The sequence below is a fragment of the Mobula birostris genome, chromosome 32 (genome assembly GCF_030028105.1).
Source record: "Mobula birostris isolate sMobBir1 chromosome 32, sMobBir1.hap1, whole genome shotgun sequence".
In the NCBI taxonomy this organism is placed as follows: domain Eukaryota; kingdom Metazoa; phylum Chordata; class Chondrichthyes; order Myliobatiformes; family Myliobatidae; genus Mobula; species Mobula birostris.
In genome coordinates this window covers 24,662,550-24,685,648 of record NC_092401.1, presented here as the reverse complement: position 1 = coordinate 24,685,648, position 23,099 = coordinate 24,662,550, and the positions used below count along the sequence as shown (strand labels likewise).

General features: G+C 40.6%; 1 protein-coding gene across 6 annotated transcripts in view; it reads right to left on the bottom strand.

Annotated features, from left to right (window-relative positions):
• carm1 (coactivator-associated arginine methyltransferase 1) overlaps nucleotides 1-23,099 on the bottom strand; it is an 82,462-nt gene that overhangs the window by 20,303 nt on the left and 39,060 nt on the right. For all 6 annotated transcript variants that reach the window (XM_072248383.1, XM_072248384.1, XM_072248385.1 and 3 more), the window contains 6 exons: nucleotides 19,325-19,502; nucleotides 7,607-7,697; nucleotides 4,842-4,923; nucleotides 3,321-3,406; nucleotides 1,575-1,664; nucleotides 121-258 (listed from right to left, as the gene is read on the bottom strand). In XM_072248383.1, coding sequence (XP_072104484.1) covers nucleotides 121-258; nucleotides 1,575-1,664; nucleotides 3,321-3,406; nucleotides 4,842-4,923; nucleotides 7,607-7,697; nucleotides 19,325-19,502 — 665 coding nt within the window. The remainder of the gene's footprint in view (nucleotides 1-120; nucleotides 259-1,574; nucleotides 1,665-3,320; nucleotides 3,407-4,841; nucleotides 4,924-7,606; nucleotides 7,698-19,324; nucleotides 19,503-23,099) is intronic.

The window sequence follows — 23,099 nt, the reverse complement described above, 5'->3', positions numbered from 1 at the left end:
AATTTGGTTTATGTCTGTAATACAACTTTGATATTTATGGCATAAAACAATTCATGATACAATTTTTTTTCATTTTAAACCCAGTAGATTTAACACTGATATTTATATGACACAGCTTGCCTTTTATTGGCATTCAGCACGACAGTCCCTGAGAGAGTATCACCAGCCTTAGTGAAAAGTGGTGACTGAAGCAAACAGCGAACTTGGTACCAATGAGTCAAAGGTTCTGTCGGAGCAGTGGAGAGCCACACTGTCATCCTGAAAGTGACAAAATGAAGTCAGCAGACATCAGGAGAATAACAGCACTGTTAAAACAGGCTACAACACCTTATCTTGTTATAAAATTATTTATTGTTTTAACTATAGATCCAGTAATGGTTTCCATTATGACTAGGCCGTTTGGCCCAAATATCTTCTGTCTATTATTGCTAATCTATTCTTGTAATCTATCATGTGATTCTTCATTTGCCCACAGACGTATTTAACACACCAATGAATATACTTAATGTTTACACATCTCCACAGCAGAGAATTTGAAAAATTCTCACTTTAGTGAATTTTTCTTACGCTCCTAACTCTAGATTACCACATCGGAAAAAGGAGAAATTTTCTCAGCCTTCTGCAGAATTCAAGATTCAAAAATTGCTTGTCATTTCATGTACACAAGTGTAAAGGAGAACAAAATAGTTGTCAGACCAGATCCAATGCAGCACAAAAAAAATAAAGAACACAGTAATAAAAACCCAATAAATATAAATACATAACACAGCTTGTATACATTGACTATATGTACATTAAGTGACACTAGGTACAGGAGTGTCTGTACTTAAGTAACTAATAGGAAATGATGAAGTAGTGGTAGTGGGGGGGGGGGGATAAAACTATTGTATTAATAAAGGCATTAAACCAATTCCTTCCACGGCAATGTAAAATAACTTTAACCTAATAAAGTCCCACGCTTCCTTCCACCCCACATCTTGCCTTAAAACACTGAGTTTCAATTTCACTGAAGGGTTGAATGTATTTTTGTCTGGCTAGTCAATTTACAATTGATAAAGATTAGCTCTGTTTGTCACAGGTACATTGAAACTTACACTGAAATGTGTTGTTTGCATAAAATCAAATCAGCGAGGATTGTGCTGGGTCACCTGCAAGTGGCGAGTGTCATCATGCTTCCAGCAGCAACATAGCATGCCCACAACTTACTAACTCTAACCTGTACATCTTTGGAATGTGGGAGGAAACCAGTTTGAACTCTTTACTGACGAGCTGAGGGAAATTGAACCCCAGGTTTACAAGCTGGCACTGTAAAGCAATTGCACTAACCACTGTATCAATTGGGCTAATGTGCTTTCCAACTGACGGTTTATAACACCAAGGTGGAGATGATGAACAAAGACTTCACTAAAACAGGTTTAAGGAGCTGAATGTCTTCTTGATAATTAAATACGGCAATTCACTTTTTAAAAATGTTTACAACTGCAGCATCACACAACTCAAACCTCAAACACATTTCACTTTAAGCAATAACTAATCTAACAAATTATACAACTTCAAATAGAAAACAAACTCACTGAGATCCAATGAAGGCCACGTCAAACCAGAATGCCAAACCATGGACTAACCCTGAATGCAACATATGGAACTTGAATGGAATTTCTATTCTGAAAAAAGAAATGAGAAATGAAAAGAATTGAAACAGCCAGGCCAAAAATCAATGTCTTATTACAGCTCAACGTTCAAGCAGAATATTTTGTTTCCTACACACGCATGCACACATCACACACCCCAGCACACCCCCAAAAAGAAAAAGGGGAAAGTTAGAAATTTAATTATAGTTTTGCAAATGCAAGTTGTTTTTTTTTTTTTTTAAAAAGTGGGATAAAATATATCAGATGATGTGCCTCAACATTCCAATACTGACTAGGCCAGATTTCCTACTCTATGCTTTAACCTACGTATAGCTACTCTTGTTAATGGAACTGCTAAAGGAGACCGTCAGAAATATTCAATTTATCCAAATCCACAATAATTATTAAAAAACACACTGTCATAATACAACAGTAAAATTCTTACTATGGAATCAGAATGGTTATCAGAAACTTATATTCAAAAGATTTCAGTTGTGTGCATAACACACAGAGTGAGGGAACATTAAACGATTAGAACAAGACATGTCAGGAACAACAGTAAGATCTGACATTCTTGTGCAACAGACCACAGCCAACTGCACTTGATGGGCAGTAATCATAGTTCTTCATATTACAGCACTTATGATATGACTGTTAGTGGAATCACCATTACAGTGAACAACAGTGCCCACAAAGTGACAGAAGTATTTCTTCAGAGCCATCTCTTGAACAGCTTATCAAATTTTAAAACATCACTCTAGATCAATTACATGGCTTATCTTGGGATGTTGTTTTTTACTCAAGGTTTACCATGTAATTAGAGCCTACTGATCAGGGCATTGAGGTGGTTCCTAGTTATCCATCAGGCTATCTGACACAGAAGAGTTATCAATGTCATGCTTCTGGTCAAGCAGGCCATGCTGAAAACGGTGGGGACCAAAAGAAAAAAATCAAGAGGATTGGGACTGCAGAACACCTGGATGATACTGGAGGCAAGTGGGACCAGCATCAGCTTACGGTATTTTAGCCAGGTATTAGACATGTTATGTAGCTAGACAGAAGTAGATCAGAGCAGACCTACTGTAATTTCACGAAAATCTGACCCCTCCACATTTTTGTAAAGGCGGACAATGAGGTCACAGCATATTGTGTGCACCTCTTTTGGCTCAATGTCACTTAAGATATGCTATTGTGCTTATAAAGACTTACTGGTTTAAAAGAAAACAGCGAATAACAACTTGTACATCGTCACAATTGCCTGTTTACACACACAGATACAAGATTCAGCCATTCCCATTCTCACATCAACTTACCAGTGACTGCAGGGTAATCGAACTGGTCAGGCCTTCTGTAAACAAAAGTCGCCCACATAACCCTCACTATCATTTTGTTTTAAGATATACCTTCTGGGTTATTTTCGTGAAATTACAGTACTTCCGCCCTTGTAATAACATTAACGGATTGGCTGTTGAAATAACCAGGGAATTTAGCAGTCCTGCAAGCAAATCCTGAATTCAGCCAATTGATTCCAGCCCCAATAAATACAGGAGTTGTGTGGCGATGCTGTGTGACTGGTGCTCCGTCAGCCCTGTTCATTGAGACTCTCCAGCCCCAGACATAGGAGTTGTATGACGATTCTCTGGGACTTGTATTCCATCAGCACTGTGCACTCTGAGTTCGACATCTTACCGGTGCAAATCATTCTCTTCGGCTTCTAGAAAGTTCACTGTGTACTTCACCGACTTGGCCATTAGAATCCGGATATCAAATGTGTCCTTAAAAACAGAAAATTGTCAGCGTTACACGTGAAGTGGCTAATCTACAACCATTAGACTGGAAATGTAACAAACCAACTGAGGATCAGTTTGTATTTAAAAACACAGACATGAGGAAATCTGTAGGTGCTGGAAATACAAGCAACAAACACACAAAGTGCTGGTGGAACGCAGCAGGCCAGGCAGCATCTATAGAGACGTTTCGGGCCAGGTTGCTGCCTGGCCTGCTGCGTTCCACCAGCATTTTTTGTGTGTGTGTGTGTGTGTGTGTGTGTGTGTGTGTGTGTGTGTGTGTGTGTGTGTGTGTGTGTGTGTGTTGCATCAGTTTGTATTTAATGCCCTGATTAATAGCCTTATTATGTTAATTTATACACTATATCATAATATTGAAAGGCCTAGATACGGTGGATGTGGAGAATGTAGGGTCAGACGGCAGAGCTGCAGAACAGAAGGACATCCCTTTAGAACAGATGAGAAGGAATTTCTTCAGTCAGAGGATGGCGAATCTGTGGACGTCAAGTCACTGTGGTATACTTAAAGCGGGGATTGATAGGTACTTGATTAGTAAGGGTGTCAAGGGTTACGTGGAAAAGGCAGGAGAATGGGGTTGAAGGGGATAATCAATCAGCTATGATGGAATGGCAGACCAGATTCGATGGGCTGAATAGCATACTTCTACACCTATGTCTTGAAAATTACAACAGAAATATTTAATTGTAAAAGTATAAATGTTCTTTCTGGCAAATTCTCTCTCAATGTATTGGATGGGCCAAGTGGTTCCAGGAATATGCAACAGCTATATTTCATGGGTGTGTGGCGCATGGCCAAGTGGTTAGGGCGTTGGGCTCACCATCTGAAGGTCATGGGTTTGAGTCTCGGCCAAGGCAGCGTGTTGTGTCTTGGGCCTTGGGCCAAGGCAGCGTGTTGTGTCTTGGAGCAAGGCCCTTAACCACACACTGCTCCAGTCCACCCAGGGTACCGGCAAATGCTGGGGGTTAACCTTGCGATAGACTGCCGTCCTATCCGGGGGTCCGGGGGGGGGGGGGGGGGAAGAAGAGTCTTGTACTCTCAGTTGCTCCACCCCACAGAAACTGGCATAAGCACCGGCCTGATGGGCCACAAAGGCTTGGGACAGACTTAGACTTTGATATTTCATGGGTGAGATGACAGAGCACAGTGCTGGCATGAAACCTGAATCATGGAACAGCAAAGGCCAATCTAATCCTATTCAAAAACAACAACTTATTTATTTTAAAACTCCACAGGTCTAAGGAGACCAAAATACAGTATTCTGGCTTTTTTTTTTTAAACTGTGCTGCAGGGGAACAGAAAAAAAATTTAACAACCCTGGTATCCTTTCTGACAGCTGTTATCTAAATCTATGACGGATTAAAGATAGCAATAACTAACAAAATAAACACATCAGCCCACTCACCACGATTGGCTGTTTGAAGTATTCATCTACAGCAGCGCCCCGCAGGGCTGATAAATCCACACCGTGGAATGACGGCTGATACCTGGCATCAAACACAGATACAGTGATGAACAGAAATACACCAAGTACTGGATTGACACCGCAAATACCCCTTCTGATGAAACAAAATCTCCTAAGCCAAATTCATAAGCAGATTGGGACCAGTAATAATCTACAATAGTACAAAAACACAAGTGCATGGATAGAATCCTATCCACATTTAAACTTCTCTATGCAGAAGATTTGGTTTTAGTATAACCAGAAAATCTTGCTGTTTGCTCCTACAATGCTACAGTTTTTTGGTGACCAAATGTATCACTACAGGGTGAAGGGTCAAGAACACTAGCATGCTTAATGTAACACAAATCGTTCATCACAATCACTGCAGAATACAGTATTTATGGCATTTCCAAAAAACATGACTTTCCATGTGTTTACTGGTTACAGGAAACTGATAGCTCTGATAGACATGAGACCTATTTATATCCCCTAGAGTAAACCTGTCAAGAGCAGCATAGGGCTGTACAGGTGCCAGAGGTTGTGGTTGGAAATGAGGAAGCAGACAAACTGCTGCAAATGACAGGGACAACATTGCACAAAAGAACATTTCCCTTTCTATTCACAGCAACAAATCTAGGGTGTAAAACAATTTTATAGTATAATGAAAGTGTATTCTCAGCGCGGAGAGGGTAGGGGAATTATCCCATCGCAGAGGCAGTTTCAAATGGTGGCACACAGAGATAAAGTGGCTTCCCTGGCTCCTAATAATGGTGTTGGTTTCAAAGTTTCTAGTCAGGGATTTCATTATCTTATTGTTTCTTTCCCTGCCACAGCAGATCTGGAGCAATTATTTCACTCCCCTTTACACTTGTGTACTGGAAATGACATTAAACAATCTTGAATGTTGAACTTGCTGGCAAACCACAGATTAACTTTATGTATAAAAATTGTGTGCAACGACCTCCCCAACTTACTGAATTCTTCTGGGGAAAATATGCTGGTTTCACTGGAGGCGGGGGGTGGGGGGGTCCTTTGAGTTCAGTTTCCTCTGCTCTTTAAATAGTCCATTTTCTGAGTAAATCAAACTAATTTGCTTTATTTGTACCAGACTCAGCATTGTACAGATTTTCATAAAGAATTACATCTCAGTGTTTCTCCTCTCCCACCAGAAAGGAGCTATTCTTATTTTCAAAACGAAGAATGCATGCTCGCTAAAACTTCTCAGCAGACTTCATAACTCAGACTCCTAGCCGCAGAGGAACTGCCAATCACAGATGGAACACATGCAAATTTTCAACACAAGTTGAGCAGCAGCTTTGCCATAACAGGTGTTCGTGAAGGAACTACCCTGTTCCACAAAATACTGCATGGACTTGCACTTGCTGAGCTTTGAATCCACTCCAACATTTTGAGCATTTCTCTTTAGCTTGGAATTGGAGTTTGTTTTTACTAAATGTATTTTCTGTATATTCGTAGGCAGATAGGAACCATTGCAAAATAGTAAGGGGAAAAAAAATCAAACTAATGCTGTGGAAAATATAAAAACACATGACAGGAGGAGAGGTAAAGTGCATACCATTACCAGAAAACGAACTTCTAATGGAAACAATATTGTTGCCTACAGATGTAAAATACCAACTCAGTACAGTGACAAAGTTATTTCAAGAGTGGAGATAATTGACACGGGAATCACCTTAATCCAACCTTGTGAACTTCAACGGGATCCCACCACCAAACACATCGTTCCCTCCCCCTCACTTTCCGATTTCCACAGGGAACTCCCTGGTCCATTTGTCCCTCCCCACTGATCTCTCTCCTGACACCCTTGCAAGTAGAACAAATGCTACATCTGCCCCTACATCTCCTCCCCCACTACCATTCAGGGCCCCAAACAGTCCTTCCAGGTGAGACAACACTTCACCTGAGAGTTTGTTGGGTCATGCACTGTGTCTGGTGCTCCCGGTGTGACTTCCTGTACATTTGTGAGATTCAATGTATACTGGGAGATCGCTTCCCCGAGCAGCTTATGTTTTGTCCGCCAGAAAAAGTGGGATCTCCCAGTGGCCACCCTTTTAATTCCACTTCCCATTCCAATACATCTATCCATGGCTTCCTCTGGTGCTCCTCCTCCCTTTTCTTTCTTCTGCGGCCCTCTATCCTCTCCTATTATATTCCCTCTTCTCCAGTTTTATATCTCTTTCACCAATTTCCCAGCTCTTTATTTCACCCTCCCCCTTCAGGTTTCACCTCTCACCCTGTGTTTTTCTCTTCCCTCCCCTATCTTTTAAATCTACTCAGCTTTTTTTTCCTCCAGTCCTGCCAAAGAGTATTGGCCTGAAAAGTCAACCGTAATCTTTTCCATAGATCTGCTGAGTTCCTCCAGCATTCAGCGTGTGTTCATGTGAACTCACTGCTGGGAAAGAGCAGATGCATAATGTTATGGGTAACAATTCCCCATGGGTAATGTTTTCATTGGGAGTTTGCAACTTCTTTTGCATGTTCAGATTTACCTTTGTGAATGGATCACTGAGCACATTGAATATTTTGCAACAACATCAGTCATACTCACATTGGCAACGATGCCGTAACACCTTCCTTCCCAAATGTGTGTCCTCTGCATAACATTTCAATAGAAGGCACCAAAAACAATTATATTGTAGGTTTTCATACTGAACTATATCTTAATGTTGCTCATTACCCACACTATAGCAAAACAGCAATCATACCAGAAGTTTGCTTTTGTAAACTGCTCCATGTAAAGCTGTTCATCTGTGAAGGGTGCAAGGTGAACATCACCCAGAGTTGGAAATAAGTTACCTGGAAATTATACAAATAAACATTAGTCATCATCACCAAATTCATCTGGATTTTTCCTCTAATTCTATGGGAGCATGCTGATAGCACAAGTAGTTCGAATTGTCTCAACACTAATAGAATGGATCTGAAGCATTTGATCCTACCACAACAGACCTCCTACTTTCTAAGAAGTTTGTATAGATTTGGCATGTCACCAAAAAGTTTTGACAAACTTCTGTACGTGCACAGTAGAGAGTATCCTAACTGATCGCCTCAATGGCCTAGTATGGAAATATGAATGCCCAGGAACAGAAAAGTCTACCAAAAGTGGTGGATGTAGCTCAGTCCATCACAGGCAAAACACTCTCTACCTTTCAGAACATTTACTTGGGAGTGCTACCACAAGAAAGCAGCATCCAATATCAAAGACCTCCGCCGTTCAGGCCATGCAGTCCTCACGGCTCTCATCAGGCAGGAGGTACTGGAGCCTTAGGTTCCACACCACCAGGTTCAGGAACATTTATTACCCTTCAACCATCAGGCTCCTGAACCAACATGGATAACAGCACTCATTAGAACTCTGAACTGATTCCATAGTCATCCGTTACTTATTTATATACACATATTCTTTTTCTCTCTCTTTCCTTTTTCTCCCTCTGTCCCTCTCACTATACCCCTTGCTCATCCTCTGGGCTTTCCCACTCCCCCTTTCTTTCTCCCTAGGCCTCCTGTCCCATGATCCTCTCATATCCCTTTTCCAATCAACTGTCCAGCTCTTGGCTCCATCCCTCCCCCTACATAATCTGATGTTGCCTGGCCTGCTGCGTTCACCAGCAACTTCTCTGTGTGTTGCTGTCCATAATCTGTGGACTCACTTTCAAGTACTCTACAATTCATGCTCTCAATAATATTTTCATCTGCACAATTTGCCTTCTTTTGCACATTGGTTGTCTGTCAGTCTTTGTTCATGCATAGTTTGCATAAATTCTAATGTATTTTTTTTAAATTTTTCTGCGAATGCCTGCAAGAAAACTAAGCTCAGGGTAGTAGTATACGGTAACATATTGTAACTTTGATAACAAGTTTAACTTTGAACGCCATGATAAATAGGCTGTAAAGCAAGCTGCCTACTCCAAAGACAAATTCAGTAATCAATGAGCACTGGGAACTGCCACCTGCTCAGCTACAAACCCAGATCTTAAATAGTAGGAGAACTCAGACCAAAACTAATTATCAACCCTAGATCATTACAAGTGGATCTAGGCTGCATATTAGTCATAGTCATACTTTATTGATCCCGGGGGAAATTGGTTTTCATTACAGTTGCACAATAATAAATAGTAATAAAACCATAAATAGTTAAATAGTAATATGTAAATTATGCCAGGAAATAAGTCCAGGACCAGCCTATTGGCTCAGGGTGTCTGACCCTCCAAGGGAGGAGTTGTAAAGTTTGACGGCCACAGGCAGGAATGACTTCCTATGATGCTCTGTGTTGCACCTCGGTGGAATGAGATTACAAAACATGATGCAGAAAAGCTCAAACTTTGAATGTTAATAGCTTGCCAATTAAATTTGCGTAATCAGATTTGAACAGCCTAGTAGGTTAGGTTGAACGCACCATGTCCAGCCTCAGTAAATTACACCTCCACTAACCAGCTAATTGGCAGAAACATCAGAGCATTCATCGATCAACAAAATCTTATGGCTACAGATCAGAAAGGATTTCCTTACCTGGGATCAATGAAAAACATTAAAAAAAAACAAGGAACAAAGAACTAAATAATATACCAAACAGCTGGTAATCTAGCGCCTGTGGTTGCACTCAACTAGATCTTCCAGGCTATAGGATGGCACTTCGATTGGTATCAAAACACTATCTGCTTCTGATGCCATAAGTTGGAATTAAAGAAGAGGCTAATGCTTATGTGTCCCCAGAGCAAATCTTCCTCTACCTCCAGTTACCACACTAAGCAAAAATGTAACAGACACAAAAAAAAACTCTACCCATCTCTTTTAAACTTCCTTCACTCCAATTATATCAGATAAAACAAAAGCTTGGCAAAACTTTCAGGATGCCTTCATCAGGATCTCTAACTCAATTTGCCACCTAACAATTTAAGACACATGATCTCTTTCCACAGATGCTGTCTAACCTACTGAATATTTCCATCATTTACTTTCTTTGCTACAGATTTCTAGGATTTGTAATTTTTAAAAAATCTAAGACCACACGTCACCTAGCTTTTTCTGAGCCCAAAGTCCGCAGAAGACCCCACATGTTCCTTTAAATTGCACAGGGCTGCTTAATTTAAAAAAAGGCAAGAGCAAGGCTGGATTGTGAGCGCCTCCCATTAAGATACAGGCATCATCTGAATGGAGTGTGCCAATTTCCACTTTTTGAAGCATTCACTTCTCCTGGTTGAGAGAGAGAGCGCGTGAGAATTGTTACAATTTATACGGCCACCGATACAAAAGGACAATCAGTTCGATAGACTTTCCAGCTACTCAAATAGAGCAAAACTTAATAACTTAGATGAGAGACTCTACCAAATTTAAGCTTTAATTAAGAAAGGAATGTCCTGTCTTATCTCCATCAGCAACCGACTTTTGTCAAAACCAGAAGGTGTGAAAAATCAGGAGACGTCTTTTGTGGATCTGTGTGAGCTTTAACCCCTATCTCGTGCCAAAGGTGCAGCTGTGAGACATCACCTTAAACATGCTGTAGCCATCCACAAACCAGAATACACAGACGGTACTCAACCTTAACCCATTATATACAGGAATTCCCTTAAAAGTTCATCGAGGGAGCAAGTGAGCATGGCAACTGACCAAGGAAAAGGTGGAACAGATCTACGACAGGTTTCAGCGGCGGTGGGGGGGGGGGGGGAACAATCTAAAGAATATATTTATGAGATGGTTTTGTTATGTTTGAAATATGGTAGGTTATTAGAATGCATGGCCAGTAAAGGCAGCTATGATAGCGACATTTAAGAGGGTTTGTGACAGACACGTAGGGATTAATTAAAGAGATATGGTTAGTTTAAATTGGCAACATGGTCAGCACAGACATGGTGAACTCCTGTGCTGTATTGTTCTGACCTATACCCAGGTAGGAAATAGTATGTTAAATAACTCAATCAAAAGTGAGCTTCCTACAATTCAACTAATAGGACATTACACCACAGGCCCTTTGGCCTACGATATTACAGCACAGATAAATCATTATGGATTTATTGATTTACAGATAAAGCATAAAATCGCCAATAAATTATTAAGATAAATCACTGCAAATAGAAAAGGAGCATCCTTTCAATTAATCACTGGGAGATACAGCAGAGTCTGGTAGGATCAAATTGGCAACACGTCTTTGATATATTAGTATCCTTCATCTTGAAGCCTGCAATTTAATCACACTGTCTAGCCAGATTAAAGACAAGATGGTGCATTTAAAGAGAAGAAATGAGTTAGTTACTGGTGGATACATCTGGAGATAGAGATCAAATGCAAAATATAAACTGTTAGCTGCAATTGTATAGCCGATCAAACAATGAAGAAGTAAGTAACAGCACACCACAGCACTGACCTGGGTTACAGCTGACAGACAAGGAGTTCACATTATCATAAAGTTGAAATGAGAGAAAATCATTTTCCTTCCTATTAAACCTTTGGCCCACTAGAATGCTCCGAACAGAGGTATCCAGTCCTTGCAAATGAGCATTTAAATCTTAAGTGTGAGCTAATCAAGAGACTCTTCTACAAAATGGACCAAAAAGACATACTTTAGCCTCTTTTAATAATGGAAGCCTTTGCCTGTAGATACACTTACGACATTTCTATGCACAACAGCGCACTTAAAATGAACAGGCCATCCATTAAGTATATTGAGCTCAAAAATCACTCTAGCAAACACCCCAAAAGGTCAACTGAAAGCAGACCTTACTTTGAGTCATCATTGGAGATTAGTCTTTGACTCATGACTCCACTTGGGACAGAATCTCAAATAGCTTCAGAACACAACTTTAGTAAACTATTCATTAGATCAAAAAAAAAGGCAATCCAGCATCTACGGAAATTACAATTACACATACACAAACACAAACTGCTTACTAATTCGAAGTTCTAGATTTCAATAATGCCATCAAAACAGTGGTTTACAGCTTGAATTTCTAACATTAAAGAGTTATTGTGTTATATTATGGGGAAACAAGCCATTCAGCCCACTCAGCCTGAGTTGACCATCATTCATTGACCGCCACATTTCCAGTAACTCCCTCTTTCAACTGTTCTTCCATCTCATTCAATTTTAACAAGCCTTTCCTTTTTGACCCATTTCCTTAGTGTTTCTCTTAACTTTCGCTAATTTAGTCAACAGTTCACCAATGCATTTTTGATAAGTTCCTCTCATTTGTTGACTGATCAGATTTACACTAAATACTTCAGAGAAACAATTTTCAAAAAGTCCAACACTGCTTGTGGATCAGAGACAAGGTACAAATGTTTCAGCCAATGGCCATGTCACATCTAAATAATTGAAACTTCTTTTCCAACCAATTAAATACTCCCTGTTTAAATTTCCTATCACCATTCACAATAATTCAACATGCTACTGATATGCTACCAGGAAGTTGAACAGAGATACCGATTTTCCAAAGCCTTGCAATAACTACTACTACTTTTATTGGCAGGTTCCACTTCATGAAGCAAACATTAGATGATGTTCTATGTTAGAAAGGAAACAACAATAACAACAAAACAGTAGACGTCATAAGGATAGACAAGTTGAATGGCCAGTCTTTTTCCAAGTGTAGCAGAGTCCAAAACTAAAAAGTACAGGTTTAAGGTGAGAGAGGAAACAGTTAAATAGGACATGAGAGCCAGCTTCCCCACCCCACACAGAGGTTGGTGGATATGTGAAAAAAAAGAGGAACGGTTAGAGATGGATGTATCATTTAAAAGACGTTTGGACAGGTATGTGGATAGGGAAGGTTTAGAGGGATATGGGTCAAACACAGACACACAAGACTACCTGTGGTATGCCAAGTGGTCAGCATTGACAAGTTGGGCTAAAGGACCATTTTCCGTGCTGTGTAACTATGATGCTAAATTAGAATCTGAATCAACAGAAATATGTCATGTTAACAAACTATTTACAAGTTATTAGTTAAATAATAATCTGATCAAGAGAATGATTTACTCCAGATTCGTTGGGACAAACATCACCCAGAGATCTGACTTAAAGTAGCTTTGCCTACGTCTTAGCAAAAGAAACCTCATGAGGTACAGTGAGGGAGGCAATAGCACAAGCAGTTGTATGAAAATCTAAAATTAAATTAATAACCACCTGTAATCAACCACACAAGACATTTATGAACCCAGGTGCAAAATAATCCACAACAACTACAGGACAGACTTCAGTTTTAACAAACACCATTTATGTTTGGAGGTGTAAAAACACCAGCAAATTAAACATGCACAAACCTTGTGGGCAAATATTTTAGCAAACATAAAAAGCAATGGTCTACTGAAATCAAGTTTACGAGGTATGAAGTAAAAAGCAATGGTCTGGTGAAGTCAGGTTTATGAGGTATGAATCCCTTTGGTGTTTAAACCTTTCCAGCAACTTTTCAAAACCACAGGAACAACACTAACAATGCACAATATTATTAAAACCTCCATGACCTCAAGATCAGGGAACCAATAGATTGCATACTTGGACAGGTTTTAAAAGTAGTATTTAATTATCCTTGGTGGGTTTGTGAGATGTTGGGGAAAAGGGTGGTGAAGAAAGCTGGACACTTCACAATTTCTTTAACCTCCCTCCAACAACAGCAATGCTGCAAGTTGTCTTTCTGCAAACTTGATATGTTACTGAAGAGCATGTAGTGCAGGATAATGCAAGAAATAAAAGCAGCAGTAGGTCATCCAGTCCTATGAGTCTGCTCCACTATTCATTAAGACTTATGACTGATCTACCTCAACATCATTTCCTAGCACTACCCCGGACTCTGGTGCTTGAGAATCAATACTACCTAATCTCACATCATAACAAAAATTATGCTTTTCCATCATGCTCAAAGTCTTCAACATCATATCCCATCTGCCACATCCTCAGCCACTCAGCTTATTCACATCATGCACACGCCTTTCCCTTTACATCTGCCCCAATTCATCATCCAATCTGGAACTATGAGATCAAGACCCCTCTGCCAAACTATTGATTAAAGATTAGCTTTCTATGTCATACATACATTGAGACATGCAGTGAAAAGTGTCTTTGCATCAGGATAGATATACAGTGCCTATAAAAAGTACTCACCTCCCCCCCCACCCCGGGAAGTTTTTACACTTTATTGTTTTACAACATTGAATCAGTGGATTTAATTTGGGTTTTTTTTGACACTGATATGAAAAAGTCTTTTTCTGTTGAACAAAGTGAAAACATCTCCAAAAGTGATCTAAATTAATTACAAGTATAAAACAAAATAAATAATTGCACAAGTCAGTATTTAGTAGATGCACCTTTGGCAGTATTTACAGCCTCCAGTCTGTGTGGATAGGTCTCTATCAGCTTTGCAGGTCTGGATGTTATAATATCCCCCCCATTCTTCTCTATAGAGCTGCTCAAGCTCTGTTAGATGGCATGAGGATTGTGAGTAAATGACCCTTTTCAAATCCAGCCACAAATTCTTAATTGGACTGTGATCTGGACTCTGACGCGGCCACTCCAGGACATTAATTTTGTTGTTTTTAAGCCATTCCTGTGTAGCTTTGGCTTTATGCTTGGGGTCATTGCCTTGCTGGAAAACAAATCTCCCAAGTCGCAGTTCTCTTACAGACTGCATCAGCTTTTCCTCCACCATTTCCCTGTATTTTGCTGCATTCATTTTACCCTCTATCTTCAGAAGCACTCCAGGCCCTACTGCAGTGAAGCATCCCACAGCATGATGCAGCCACCACCATGCTTCACAGTAGGGATGGTGTGTTTTTGATGATGTGCGGTGTTTGGCATATGCCATAGCATTTAGTCTGATGACCAAAAGCTCAGTTATGTTTTCATCAGACCATAGAACCTTCTTGCAGCTCACTTCAGAGTCTCCCACGTGCTTTCTAGCAAACACTAGCTGAGATTTCATGCGAGTTTTTTTTCCCCTCACAGTGGCTTTCTCTTCGTCACTCTCCCATCTCAGCCACTGAAGCTTGTAACTTGGTCTCTCGGTAGCCTCCCTCACTAGCCCACTTTTTGCACAGTCATTCAATTTTTGAGGACAGCCCGTGCCATATTTGTTCCATTTCTTGACAATTGACTTAACTGTACACCAAGGGATATTCAGTGACTTAGAGATCTTCGTGTATCCATCTCCAGACTTGCGCTTTTCAATAAACTTGTCATGGAGTTGCCTGGAGTGTTCTTTTGTCTTCATGGAGTAGTTTTTGCCAGGATACTGATTCACTAGCAGTTGGACCTTCCAGATACATGTGTATTTTGAAACACCTTGACTGCACACAGGTCTCCAAAAACAGATATCCATTTAACTAATTATTTGACTTCTAAAACCAATTAGCTGCACCAGTGATGATTTGATGTGTCATATTAAAGGGGGGGGGGGGAATATCCATTAAGGTTGTTATAGCCAGGAGTGGTAATGGGAACAAGCTCCCACTACCTATTAATGCTCCCAATGGTGTGTGCCTTAAATAGCCTCTGACAACCAAGTCCGGCTCCTGGTATTCATGCGTGGCTTTAGCTACTAAGCCTGGCAGAACTGTTTCTACTAACAGAAGGGGCAAAAGCTGGTTATTGGCACCTTAAAACCAGTTGCTTCGGGCAGATAGGGCTTGTCAGCTGTAGTTGGCAGCTCATTTAGGAGAATGAAAACCTCTGCTGCCTTGCGGCTATACCCACTCATGGGGAAACCCCCAAGGGAAAAATCTGGAGCTAGAGTCCCCAAGACAGTCCTACGTTGGGTTCAATGTTGGCTGGCAACTCCTGTGATGCTGCTGGTACCAAACTGTATCAGTCTATGCCGTTCCTTTGGGTTCATCAGACGCGTGGAGAGGGGGAGCTTGCTACTTGGGCAACAGCTTGCTCTCCAAATCGTACTGCCAGGCTTGCACATCCAGAAAGCTGGGACGCAATATCCATAGTCAATGCTGATCAATGGAGGCCTCAGCAGAATACTTATGCAATGAATTACTTTGTGTTTTATATTTGTAATTCATTCAGATCACTTTGTAGCCATCTGTTTTCATTCTGACATGAAAGAGTCTTTTTATGTTGATCAAGTGTCAAAAGGTCAAATTCAATCTACTGTGATGAAAACTTCCAAGGGGGGTGAATACTTTTTATAGGCACTGTACATCCAGATTATGGCTAGCTGTTTCCAAGCATATATCTGTTTGGAACCTCAATAGCTTCAAGCTTGCTAACTGGAGAACGAAACCAACTTTTTATCTGTGCCAATATCATCAGCTTTCAAGCTGACCAAATTCTCCAATATCCAGGGAATTTCTTCGCCCACCAGGGCATCAACCAACCGTGAAATCTGTTAAAATTCATTATCAGAACTATTTCTCCAGCATGAATCAAAACAATATAGCCAGTGAAGTTGCCCACAGAGGTACAGAGAAGCTACGTGCAAGTGTCACCAGCCAGGTGATTCCACCTCACTGGCTATATTGTTTTTGAGACATCTGAATGGAGCTCGATAACCAAACCTTTGATGCTCTGTGCTCTGTGTAAGATCCAGGAAATGCAAAGTTATTACAAGTTATGGGAGAAAGCTAATCAAAGCACAGGCATAGATAAATCAATACTTGCCTTGTAAAAGTAGTCAGCCCCCAACCCTTTATTCACACGTCCAAGCCTTTGTTCACATAACTGAGCATTATAACCAGGGATTTTGATCAATTTAAACGAAAATTTTTAATTGCAAATCACATTTTGCTTTTTTCACAATAGAACCCAAAACAGAAAAAACTGTGAAGCATGACAAACTGAAAATTCAAATTCTAAAATATCAGCATTTGAAAGTATTCATTCCCCTTTGCTTAGTACTTAACTGAAACACCTCTCGCAGTTATTACAGTCAACAATCTTTTTTGAAGACGACTTTTAGCTTTGCACAACATGATGGAGCGAGCTTTGCCCATTCTACCTTGCAAAATTGCTCTGTGTCAGGTTAGCTGGGGGGAGGCAGTGCACAGTAATCTTGAGCAGGGGTCCCCAACATTTTTTGCACTGCGGACCAGTTTCATATTGACAATATTCTTGCAGACCGGCCAACTGGGGGGGGGGGGGGGGGGAGTAGCAGTCAAACACGTTGGGTTTACCCTGAGAAAGACTACAATGACCGTGAAGCCTTGCGCAGGCAACAGTGCACGTGTCATTTGTGCACGCGTGTACATGACGATTTTTTCACAAATCATCTTTGGCGATTCTGTTCGGGGGGGGTGGTAATCACGACTGGAATATCAGTGATAAGTGGCTAATACACTTAATTTCGTTTCTAAAAGGGTTTATCTAACGAATTTAATATTAAACACACAGCGCATATTTTCCTCGCATGAATATAGCGACAAGTCAATTATCAGGGGAGCTTGAAGTAAATGTTGAACCAACTTCCAGTAGAAGTGGTAGAGGCAGGTTCGGTATTATCATTTAAAGAAAAATTGGATAGGTATATGGACAGGAAAGGAATGGAGGGTTATGGGCTGAGTGCAGGTGGGTGGGACGAGGTGAGAGTAGCGTTCGGCACAGACTTAGAAGGGCAGAGGTCGCCTGCTTCCGTGCTGTAATTGTTATATGGTTATGCAAGTCAATAGCATCGTAACATTTTAAGTAACGTCTGGATATTAAACACACAGCACAATATTTTCCCCGTATGAACATATAAAATCATTGCAACACACCAATATCGCTGAATCAGGGGGAGCCCTGTGCTTGTTTCCCTGCAACAAGACGGTCTTATTGAGGGGTGGTGGGAGACAGCGATACTCGAAGGGGGTTCCTCATGTCCAGTCTATTCCGCAATTTAGTTTTCGTTGCATTCATTAGAGAAATGTTGGAAATGGAAGCAACGTTTTCAGTGCTTTCGTGGCTATCTCAGGATATTCAGTCTTGACTTTGATCCAGAATGCCGGCTGCGATATTATGTCAAACATGCTTTTCAGCCCGCCGTCATTTGCAAGCTCGAGGAGTTGATCTCCTTCCCGCGCTGACATGGATAACGCATGCGTAATGACCTCGCGTGCATTCAAGCTCAAAAGTGGGCGTGACAGGGAATGAGGAAAGGTGCAGCTGACTCCTATCGCCAAATCATATCGTTTCCTCGCAGCCTGGTAGCGCATGCTCTGCGGCCCGGTGGTTGGGGACTGCTGATCTTGAGGGTCCTGCCAGAAATATTTGATCAGGCTGAGATCAGGACACTAACTGGGCCACTTCAGGGCATCAATTTTCTTTATTTGAAGCCACTCCATAGTAACCCCGGCAGTGTGCTTTGGGTTGTTGTCCTGCTGAAAGATGGGCTGAAAGATGGACTTCTCCCCAGTTTAAGCTTTCTGACAGAGGCTAGCAGGTTCTATCCAGGATCTCTATATTTAGCAGCATTCATTATCCCATCAGTCTTGACCAGATTTCCATTTCCTGCTGCTGAAAAGCACCTCCATAAAATAATGCTATCTGTGCCACACTTTACAGTAAGGATGGTGTTGTCTAGCTGACACAGTATTAGATTTATGGCACACCTATCACTTAGTGTTGAGGCCAAAAAGTTCCTCTTTAGTCTCCTCCTACCACAAGACCTTCTTCCACATCTTTACAGTATCTACTAAGTTTTTTTTTTAAAACCAGAACTTCTTCCTTGCCACTCTTCCGTTAATGCTCTTTTTATACGAAGCCTTAGGTATTGTGGAGCTATGACTTCATCTCCAGTTCCAGCCGCTGACTTCTGCAGCTCACTCAGAGTGAACAATGGTGTCACAGTAATCTCTCCTACAACTGCCATTCTTCTCTGGCGACTAAGTTCAGAGGGCAGCCTTACCTAGGTAGTGTGGCTGTGATTTCTTATCTTTTCTACTTTTTCACGATGGACTGCACTGAGCACTGAGGTATGTTCAGTGTCTTTGAGATAGTTTTGTACCGTCCCCCAGATTTGTGCTTCTCTATTATAGTTTCCCTGACTTGCCCTGTATCAACAACTTGGGTGAGTTGGTAAGGTAATATATTGCACTTGAGGAAAGTTAGTGTAGTAATTACAAAGGGGACGAATACTTTTGCAGCCTCACAATGTTAGTTTTTGTTTTTGAGTAAATTGTTGGCAGGTTTTGGAATTTTTTTTTGAGCAGACATGTTGCACAAGGTTTTGCAAGTCAGCTCAAAAATGTTACTTCAATACATTTTAAATTTAGAAAATTAGTGAAAATAGTTGTAGGAGCTGAGCACTTTTTCAAGGCACTGTATATACTACTTCAGATAGCCTACTGAACTCTTGTTTAAATTTCACGTTTTTTTTAAAAAAGAGACGCAAAATACAAAGTCATTGCAGTGGAAGGGCTCAATATGAAGATACGATGAACGGATTGTAGTGCAGTTCTATCATTCAGATCATCAATCTGGTTCACCTATTCACACTTAGAATTAAACTTACCATTTGGTTTCAACCACTTTTTGGCATGCAGGTAGCTCTCCAGCATGCGTTCATTGAACAGCATGTAACCCATAGGCTCAGAGATAATGATATCGACCTGCTCTGGGATGCTAACTTCTTCCACCTTCCCTGGGATGATGAGGATGCGATCTGCTAGGTTGTTGCTTTTCACCAGCATCTACAGTCGAAAATAAGCATATCAGTCGAGATTTCCAGGATAAATAACTTACTTCACAGATTGTGGAATCACAGGTTTAGATGAAAGCGCAGATTTCCCATCATATCCCAAGAAATCCTCCAATAATAAACAGGAAAAACCATGAACACCTTATTACTACATTCTAGTGTTTAACTTTTAAGAAATTGATTCACATTTTAATTATCAATATGGCTTGGGTATGAAAAATCCCAGCAGACAGCAAAACTTGTACTTAATTGTTACACACACACACACAAAAAGTACAGGAGGAACTCAGCAGGCCAGGCAGCATCTATGGAAAAACAGTAGAGTCCATGTGTTGGGCCACAACCCTTCATCTTTTTTTCTCTCTCTAGCCCTGATGAGGAGTCAAAGTCAAAGTGAGAAGGTGGGGGGGAGGAGAGGAAGAAACACAAGGTGACAGGTGAAACTAGCAGGGGGAGGGATGAAGTAAAGAGCTGGGAAGTTGATAGGTGAAAGAGGCACAGGGCTGGAGAGGACAAAAGCAATGGAAGAAAGAAAAAGGGGGAGGAGCACTAGAGGTGGTTGTGATGGGCAGGTAAGGAGATAAGGTGAGAAAGGGAAAAGGGATTGGAAAATGGTGGAGGGAATTACTGGAAGTTCGAGAAATTGACATTCATGCCATCAGGTTGGATGCGCAACACCTTATATTCTGACTGGATAGCCTCCAACCTGATAGCATGAATGTCAATTTCTCGAACTTCCAGTAATGTCCCATCCTTACCATTACCCAATCCCATTTCCCTCTCTCACCTCATCTCTTACCTGCCCATCACCTCCTCTAGTGCTTTCTGCACACCATGCAATACAAGGAACTGACTTGCAATGGAAGTGTAATACTATAATCTAATTAGTATTTATGGTGCAACACATGTACCAACATAGAAGCCTACCTGAAATAACCCAGTAAAGGAATGCATTGCAGCAAGCCCAAGATGTTAGGCCCCTTTTCAATAATCATGAAGACCCCTCTTAATTAATTGTCGACAATCCAAAAGAATAACGTTTCATTTCAGTACAGGGTGAATTTTTGTTTAAAAACAAAAAAAAAGGATATTCTGAAGTTGTAAAATTTGAATTACTAGCAACACTGTTTCCCTTCATAAAGTTAACGAAAGTATCTGCAAATACAAAACAACGTGCAGCTTGGGAGCTTCAATGAATCCTAATTTTATCCTAATATTTTTTTCAATATAAACACTCACAGCAAATTATCTTTCTGGACTAAAAAGGTACCATTAAAAGGTCATTACACAGCAGGGCATCTCAAATCGTGAACTGGGGCCAGCAGTAGATCGTGAGAGATTTTTGTCTGGGATGCTCTTTTCTGCAAAACCTCAGCACAAAATTCACAGCTGGATGCACAGAGTTAGTTGGAAATGTGGGACAGTCTGCATCAAATCTCATCATGCACACAGGAGAAGGAAGGAAAGAGGGGGAATTTTGTTAGTAGCTATCAAATAGAGGTCAGCTTCTCCTAGAACAATGGAAGCAAAGGCAGTTATATTCTTCAAGACTTTCATGGTTTTACTTTTGTGGAACACAGAAGATGAGGTTGGCAGTATTTAACTATTCCCTGAAAGCACAATTTCATTATTCACTGGTTTAAAAAAAACACCTCCGGGTTTCTCAGAAGGGTAAACAAAAAGTTCATTTTCATTTTTAAAATCTTTTTATTGATATATAATCTTCCACAGCTATAAAATACAAAAGTTCAACAAATTAGTATAAGCATAGATATAGATAGATATATATAATAAAGCTGACAAAAAACTTATATATGCTAACGAAAAAAATTATAAAAGAAAAAGGAAGTAAAAAAAAAGAGAACCCCAATTAACTAAAAAAAAACCCAACTACAAAAGGAAAAAAAACCCATTAGGAACCAACTCCTGGAGCAGTACAATTTTATAGATAAAAAGAAGAAAAAACAACTGCCAAATCACATTTATACAGGTGTCCCCCGCTTTTCGAACGTTCGCTTTACGAAACCTCACTGTTACGAAAGACCTACATTAGTACCCTGTTTTCGCTTTCAGAAGGTGTTTTCACTGTTACGAAAAAAATTCAGCGCGCGAAAAAAAGCAGTGCGCGCCCCGAGCAGCCGCTCCTGGATTCGGAACGGCATTCTCGCCAGCATTGCTACCACTGCATTCTCTGCGAATCGGTATCTGTCCGTGGCCCGGGGGCTGGGGTGGTGGGACACTGAGGTGTTATCTCATCGTCAATCAGGGCAGGCAGGTCATCTGCTTCTATCGCTGCTTGCCTCGATGTCAAAGGTCAAGGTTCATCATCTGCTGTGGGAGGCTTGCTTGACTGCTTAGCCTTGCGCATTTTTCTATCATACAGTTCTTTGTAAGGACTCAAACCATCCTGCAAATATGCCCAAACTGACGTACCCTTTCAAAATTAAAGTCGTACTTTATCATTACTCATTCGGTTTCGATTGTTATCCTTTCCTCTTCCAATTGCATCAGCTCTTCACCTATCAGCTCCTGGTCACGGGAGGCCAAACCTCTTCAACATCATCTTCTTCAACTTCCACAAGCCAAACTCACTTTGTCCTTACTTCGTTCACCACGATCAAAACGCTTAATTATGTCTAGTTTTACGCTAAGTGTAACACGCTTACGAGCTCTTTCAGGCTTTTCTGATACCTTAGAACTCATCTTGCAAACGGCTGCTCACAGGCACGTGTTAAAGCAATGCCGGCTAGAATGCAGTTCCGAATCCCGGGGAGAGCAGTTGCTCGGGGCGCGCGCTGAATTTCTTCGTAACAGTGAAAACACCTTCTGTTAGTGAAAACAGGGAACTAATGTAGGTCTTTTGTAACAACAAGGGTTCATAAACCAAACGTTCGAAAAGCGGGGGACACCTGTATTAGGATATATTTTGGATAGCTCTCCTTTGTTAAATAATAATGGTGAACAATTTTAAATTGAATTAAACAATGATTGGCACATATCAAAGAAGAATTAATCATTTTCAGAACTCGCAACCAATCTTCATTGACAAAAGTCATATTAAGTTCTCTCTCCCAATCTTGTCCAATTTAAGTGAGAAAACAAAAAGTTATCAAGCAACAGAATTTATAATTGCACCGAGGCTAGAATTACTCCATACTCACTCAATCCCAATTCAGGACATTAAACTGATACGGCTGAGCAAAATTTGAAACAACATTTGCCCCAGTATCTGACAGGGAAGGCACTTCAATAGAAAAAGCCCAACTTGCTTGAGCTGCTATACATGTATTCAAAATATCAGTAGCTATGCAGAGGTCTTATTAAGTGTCCAAACCCATACCTGCATTTCCTCTAACACACTGGACCCCTTAAATTTAAATCTTTAGTACTTACTTCGGGTCATAGTTCCCTCTAAGCTGTGTGCGTGTGCACACACCTTTTTCAACCAGCGCACAAAGGAAATTAATGAGCGCACAAGTGGTTGGTTACCTAAAATAATGTAGTTAATAATTATACTTATTAAAAATAATCTTTTAGCTAACTGTTTCTGTTAACTAGTTAGTCTGTTTTTCAAATACCAGAGTGCATG